Source organism: Silene latifolia, chromosome 11 (genome assembly GCF_048544455.1).
Source record: "Silene latifolia isolate original U9 population chromosome 11, ASM4854445v1, whole genome shotgun sequence".
NCBI lineage: Eukaryota > Viridiplantae > Streptophyta > Magnoliopsida > Caryophyllales > Caryophyllaceae > Silene > Silene latifolia.
Genome location: NC_133536.1, coordinates 171895774 through 171903202, shown reverse-complemented (window position 1 = coordinate 171903202; position 7429 = coordinate 171895774). Strand labels below are relative to the sequence as shown.

The 7429-nt window shown below is 31.8% G+C and overlaps 1 protein-coding gene across 1 annotated transcript; it reads right to left on the bottom strand.

Annotated features, from left to right (window-relative positions):
* Nucleotides 1–2132: 2132 nt before the first annotated feature.
* On the bottom strand, nucleotides 2133–5762 carry LOC141614358 (protein FAR1-RELATED SEQUENCE 5-like). The gene is made up of 4 exons (XM_074433109.1): nucleotides 5726–5762; nucleotides 3523–3707; nucleotides 2378–3210; nucleotides 2133–2220 (listed from the first exon to the last, which is right to left on the bottom strand). The coding sequence occupies exons 1-4, from the start codon at nucleotides 5760–5762 to the stop codon at nucleotides 2133–2135; spliced, it is 1143 nt and encodes a 380-aa protein (XP_074289210.1).
* Nucleotides 5763–7429: the final 1667 nt, after the last annotated feature.

Below are 7429 nucleotides of genomic sequence, written 5' to 3'. Positions count from 1 at the left end.
TCAGAAGATCAGGGAGGAAAAGGGTTAAAACAACAGCCATTAATGGTCCTTCTCGGCGAAACACATAAAAGAACAATTGTTTGATTCTAGATGGATTTAGCGAACAATTCTAGATGGATTTTGTCGGATAATCTAATGTTTAGATAGCTGTTATTGGTTGATTGAACAAATTTTTTCAGAAAGTGTTTTTGTAATGCCTATAAGCTGTTATTGTAATATCTCCAAACAGTTATTCAAATGATCAAATGCAATTATTTTAAAGCTTTCATGTAGCTGATTATTGTAAAGCGTTTGCCCAATTATTTTAAAGCATACCTCTGATTATTTTAAAGCTCTCATGTATCTGACTATTGTAAAGCTCTTCCCCAATTATTTTAAAGCATATCTTTGATTATTGTAACAAATTGGCAAGTGTAAAGCATTATCAATTACTGTGAAGCATTATCAAATTAATATATTTATGGAAAAAAATCAGAACAATTGCAAATAAACTCAACATCAATTATTATAAAGCATAATTGTGATTATTGTATAGTTTTCACATGATTATTCAGTTATTCAAATGATCAAATGCAATTATTTTAAAGCTTTTCATGTAGCTGATTATTGTAAAGCGTTTGCCCAATTATTTTAAAGCATACCTCTGATTATTTTAAAGCTCTCATGTATCTGATTATTGTAAAGCTCTTCCCCAATTATTTTAAAGCATATCTTTGATTATTGTAACAAATTGGCAAGTGTAAAGCATTAACAATTACTGTAAAGCATTATCAAATTAATATATTTATGGAAAAAAATCAGAACAATTGCAAATAAACTCAACATCAATTATTATAAAGCATAATTGTGATTATTGTATAGTTTTCACATGATTATTGTAATAGCGCAATGTATTATTAAATGAACAAAATCAGAACAATTGCAAAAAAATTCAACATCAATTAATGTAAAGCATAACTTTGATTATTGTAAAAGTCTAACACACTTATTGTAAAGTATACCCCTGATTATTTGTAAAAAAGTCTAACACACTTATTTTGCAATCTTGCGGTTATTGTAAAGCATAATATGGATTATTTTAAAACGTAATCTTGATTATTTTAAAGCGTAATGCATTTTTCATTCTTCTTCTTCATCTTCATCCTCCATTTCATTTTCCTCTTCATCTTCTTCCTCTAAAGCATGCTCAACAAACGGATTTGGACAGTTTCTCTTGTCATGGTGTCCCATTTGTTTGCAGTTGTTACATAGCCTCTTCGGTTTGCTCGCCTTCTCAATTGCCTTATTCTTGTTTGATTTCATTCTCTTGCCGCTTCCTTTGTTTTTTTCAATCTTTGGTGGAAGAACAGTAATATTTGATTTTGCTGAACAACCTAAGAGCATTTCCAGTTCTTGTTCCTTTGTCAAGCTCTCTTTTGTTGGATTTATTTTCTCTCGGAATTGTAAAAGCATCAAACTTAGCTCCTTGATTTGATTTTCAGGCATCGAGTTAAGAACACTTATTATTGCATAAAACTCTGACCATACCCTTGATAATTCCAACTTTCTCAAATCAGTGGGATCGTAGTATTGCAATAACTTTCCATCCAGTCCATACAAAGGCTTTCTATATGATTTCTTTGTCCATCTGGTTTCGATGTACTGCTTCGGTATGCTTTTCAGTCCTTTTCCTGATATAATCCATATAATGTGTTTACAAAGGATTCCTTTCCTCTCAAACATCTTGCACGTACATGTTGTTTCCTTTGATTCGTTATTGTGAGCAACCTGCATTACAGTGTAGTTATTTTAAAAGGCAAACATAGTTATTATATAGTTCAACATGAATTATTTTATGCAGACTAGCAATGAACACCAAGGTAGAAGTCCTTCAGTTTTTTAAATAGTAAAACACGGTTATTGTATTCTTTTATTACAGTTATTGTATGTTAAAGTAAAAAGACAATTATGTTTATAAAATTGATAAACCTGAAATATTCTATGCTTCCTGTAGGCATCTTCAACATTTATAATGTGCATGTTTCCTTGCTCAGAAAACCCCCTAACGGCACACGAACAGGGAGCCATTTGCACTTGCTCTTGGAACTCATAGAAAACAGTGTGTGTGTAGATTTTAGAGGCATGTTTCTCAATCATTGTCTTAGAAGAAACCTGTGGCAATGTGCTGTCACTTGCAGCATCAAGAAATCTGTGATTATAGCGTTGTTGTTCCATTGCACTCTGAAAACGCAACCAAAATTCTACAAGTGTGCCATCTATGCTCTCAAATCTTTTGAAATAACTGTTTTGACTCTCTGATCTTTGTGTAGTTTTCAAAAGGCAGCCTAAAGGCAAATCCCTAAAGTAAGAAGGTATCCATTTGTGCCTTTTGCCATACATGTATGTCAACCAAGTATTATCATTCAACTCAAAGTCATTAATCACTTGAGTCCATTTTTCTTCACACTTAATGGGTTCCAAGTCAGTATCCCAAACAACTCCACATATCCGCTCAACAAAGTCAGTCTCCTTACAAATCTGTGACTCAACTTTATCGGTAAGTTTTTTCATTATATGCCACATGCAGTAGCGATGTCTTGCTTTCTTGAATACAGAATGCACCCCGAGTTTAATTGCCGGATCTTGATCAGTAAGAATGCACTGAGGTTTCTTGTTGCCCATACAATCAAGGAACTTCTTAAACACCCAAATGAATGACCCATCGTTCTCATGATCGACAAGTGCAGCAGCAAAAGTCACTGATTTTTTGTGGTTGTCAACACCAGTGAATAAGGTGAAGGTCATGTGGTACTTGTTAGTACCGTAAGTAGGATCAAAGGTGATGGTGTCCCCAAACAAGGAATAATTCATTCTTGCTTGTGCATATGCCCAAAAGATTTTAGCCAAACAATTATCCTCGTCAACTTGATAAGCATAGTAAAAGCCATCTTGTGATTCAGAAAGCGCCTTTAAATAATCAAGAATCATGTCAGCATCCTTGTCACCTATATAACATTTAATATTTCTTTTGAAGTTCTTGAATTCTGTGAGAGATGCACCAATATTTGCATACCCATTTGATTGTTCCGCCAGAATTCTAAATGTCTTGGTAGCCCCGATGTTGAGTTTACAATTGTTAACAATTGTCTGCTTCATGTAAAGGTTAAGTGTTCTTACGTTTTTCTGGAATTCCCGTTCTTTGAGTGAGCAGAGTCTGTGATTATGACCTTCCTAAAACGTATCAATAGCATACCCTATTAGCTCCTTAAGGTCATTGAATACAACACAAAACCGTATTTTTGCCTTGCAACCAAATCTTGTTATTTTTGTTTTCTTTTGCTCTACAGATCTTTTCCTCTTCTTATTCTCTTCTGTGTTTTCAAATTCAACAACAGGTTTGAGTTTTTTGCGATCCTCTTTGAATCCATGTCTATTGCAGACCATTGATTTTTTGTCTATCAAACCATCACAGAATCTTGTTTGTGTGTACTTTCTTGGTATGAAACCACAAGCCACAGCATATAAATTGTAAAACTATATTGCCTCCTCCAGCTTTACAAACATTAACCCTAGAGCAGGTTTGAAACCATTTTCTACCATCCTATTCCACTCCTCACTGCCACCTGGAGTATATCTCAATCCCAGATTATGGATAGTATTTTCTCCTATTTCAGACGCAACAGTAGGTGTAGACAAAGTTGTTGCATTGGTAGTATTAATTTCAATGCCTGGAAACATTAAAACAAGAGATCTGTTATGGTATTATTAATTTCAATATCTTAGATTCTACACAAAACAAAACAATACAATCTCTGCTACAACAGTTATTTTAACGTTATAATGCAGTTATTGTATTATACAAATCCAATTTTTCTATCAGAGAGGGGAGGGTTTTAGTGAGATTGGTAGCCTAGTCCACCACAATGCACACTCAGTTATTTTAATGTACTATTAAAGTTATTTCATTATTAAAGAGCAGTTATTGTAAGGATTTTTTTGTCAGATCCTATAAAATAGTATTTATTATGAAAAAACAATTTCTGCTACAACAATTATTTTAACGTTGTAATGCAGTTATTGTATTATACAAATCCAATTATTCTATCAGAGAGGGGAGGGTTTTAGTGAGATTGGTAGCCTAGTCCACCACAATGCACACACCGTTATTTTAATGTAATATTAAAGTTATTTCATTTTTAAAGAGCGATTATTGTAAGGATTTTTTGTCGGATCCTATAAAATAGTATTTATTATGAAAAAAAACAATTTCGCTACAACAGATTATTTTAACGTTATAATGCGATTATTGTATTATACAAATCCAATTATTCTATCGAGAGAGGGGAGGGTTTTATTGAGATTGGTAGCCTAGTCCACTACAATGCACACACGGTTATTTTAATGTAATATTAAAGTTATTTCATTATTAAAGAGTAGTTATTGTAAGGATTTTTTTGTCAGATCCTATAAAATAGTATTTATTATGAAAAAAACAATTTTACGCTAGAACAGTTATTTTAACGTTATAATGCGATTATTGTATTATACAAATACAATTATTCTATCAGAGAGGGGGAGGTTTTTTATTGAGATTGGTAGCCTAGTCCAGCACAATGCATCACAGTTATTTTAATTTAATATCAAAGTTATTTTAATACTGTAAGTCAGTTATTGTATTATTGTAATCCAGTTATTCAAATACTAGATATTGAATGATATCATGAATGAAAACCGACATGCAATTACTGTGATATTATGTAGTTGTTATTATAACGACAAAATGAGTAACAATATGAAAACAATCTACATGCAATCAGTAATTTTAACAAAAAACTTATCAACCTAATAACAACAGTTATTATATCAGCATTATGTCACAAATTTATACCGAATTCATCGTTGTTTGATTATCAAGCAATATTATCAAGCGAGTAAGAGTTTGATCGCTTTGAATTCAAAGATCGTTGAAGCTGAAAATTATGGAAAAAACACGTAAATCAAGTCGGAATTTGTTATTTGATTCAATTACTGAAGTTATTCGATTATTAAATCAGAAATCGGAAGAAATATCAATACCTTCAGTCGAATTTGAAGAATTAGGGTTTTCGGAGAAAAAATTATGAACAAATTGATAATTTTAATTGAAAAAATCAAAATAATGAATGAATTGTTGATCAAATTTTGAATAACTGATGAATTTGTTGATCAAATTTGTTAATCAAATTTTGAAGAACTAATAAAACAAATTTCGCGTGAATTTTTGATGAACAGAGTGTTTGATCAGTAGAGAGAGAAAGAGCTGGGAATTTTTTGACGTCTGAAATTTTGATAATTGGGTTTTGTCAACTCATTTGCTTATATACGCGGGGGAAACTCACGAAAAGTGTCAAACTCACCGGATCTTGCCTCTCTCTCTCTCTCTCTCTCTCTCTCTCTCTCTATATATATATATATATATATATATATATATATATATATATATATATATATATATATATATATATATATATATATATATATATATATATATATATATATATATATATATATATATATATATATATATATATATATATATATATATAAATGAGATCTAATGAGTCCACCTTAAGTCATTAAGTCCATAAGTCCCATTTAGAGCCCTTAGATTGTGAGGATGAATGGCTAAGATTACACCAAAAAGCAACTTATAACATTATAATAATATGTAAAGTATTTACCTCTCTCCTTAGGGTGATAGACTCACTGTTCAAATTCTGCATGTTTGTTCCTCCATCAGTCATACGCACGTTATTCAACCTCCCTCCACTATCTCATACAACTCCTCTAATAATTTCAAAAAACCGTCCTTACTAATTCCTGTCTTTCATCTCACATTTCTTCCATTTTCTTTTCTACATATCCTCTTCCTTACCAAATACAACAAATCCATTTTCTTCTCTATATTTTATCCCATTCAACCGCTCGTAGTTCCTATCTTTGTTTCTTTACCTCACTTTGAAGGTAATTCATTGATCATCCTTTATTCTTTTCTTTGTTGTAATTTTTTAAATTTGTAAATTATCCTTGAGTTATAATTGTTATATTGGGGTTATTTCATTTTTGTATTTTGTTATTTATGAGTTTATGATTTTATTGCATGATTAAATTTATTTTATTTTTATTATATTTGATTATCCATAAACATTTTGATTCATTAGCATGTTTGAATTTAATTCTAAGTGGGTAGTGTAAATATTATAGTCTTTGAATTGCTAATTAAATTGATAGTGTAAATCTGAAGTGATGGGTAGTGTGAATGTATTTGTTAGGGTTTCAATCGAGCCTGTTTTTGGGGATTGTAAATGTGATGTAATTGGGACTGTGAATGTGAGCACAGCCCAAGTGTAAATGTGAACCAAAAAAAAGTGTAAATGTGAACAAATTGAAAGTGTAAATGTGAATATAAGAGAAGTGTAAATGTGAACAAATAAAGTGTAAATCTGACTAAATTGGAAGTGTAAATGTGAAGATACTAAAAGTGTAAATGTGAGGATAGAGTAAGTGTAAATGTGAACACTTAAAGTGTAAATCTGACTAAATTGGAAGTGTAAATGTGAAGACACTGGAAGTGTAAATGTGAGGATAGAGTAAGTGTAAATGTGAACACTTAAACTGTAAATCTGACTAAATTGGAAGTGTAAATGTGAAGATAATGGAAGTGTAACTGTGAGGGTTGGAGAATTGTAAATGTGAACAAATAAAGGGTAAATCTGACTAAATTGGAAGTGTAAATGTGAAGATACTGGAAGTGTAAATGTGAGGGTAGGAGAATTGTAAATGTGAACAAATAAAGGGTAAATCTGACTAAATTGGAAGTGTAAATGTGAAGATACTGGAAGTGTAAATGTGATCAAATAAAGGGTAAATATGACTAAATTGGAAGTGTAAATGTGAAGATACTGGAAGTGTAAATGTGAGGATAGGAGAAGTGTAAATGTGAACAAATAAAGTGTAAATCTGACTAATTGGATGTGCAAATGTGAAGATACTGGAAGTGTAAATGTGAGGATAGAATAAGTGTAAATGTAAATGTGTAGACTGTTATAGGTTGACTGATATTGTGCATTTATTATGTACTTTTTTTTTCTGATTCAGATGGTATCTGATGGAGAACTACCTGAAAACGAAGAACAACCACAAGTTACCCCTACTGTTTCCGTTAAGTGTCGCCCCAACAGGCTTCACAAGCTTATTAGTAAGCTTAACATTGCTCAACGAGCCGCTATACAGAGGATTGGATTTGGGGGGCTGCTTCATCTTAAACTCAGAACTTTCTCGCTTTCATATGTTCCTGAATTTCTTGAGGCTTTCAGCGATGGTTCTTATGTTTTCAGGGCGTCGGAGTTGAAGGAGTTTATGGTTACTAAGTATGATGTCTATGACTGTTTCATGTTATCTGTTGGTGAGA

Excerpts from the sequence above, each read along its gene's own strand:
- LOC141614358 (XM_074433109.1), bottom strand. The coding sequence starts at position 5,762 with ATGACTGATGGAGGAACAAACATGCAGAATTTGAACA. Across the intron at positions 3,211-3,522 it reads TGTTTGTAAAGCTGGAGGAG|GAAGGTCATAATCACAGACT; the intron begins GCAATATAGTTT and ends GATACGTTTTAG. Across the intron at positions 2,221-2,377 it reads AATACTTGGTTGACATACAT|AGTGCAATGGAACAACAACG; the intron begins GTATGGCAAAAG and ends TTGCGTTTTCAG.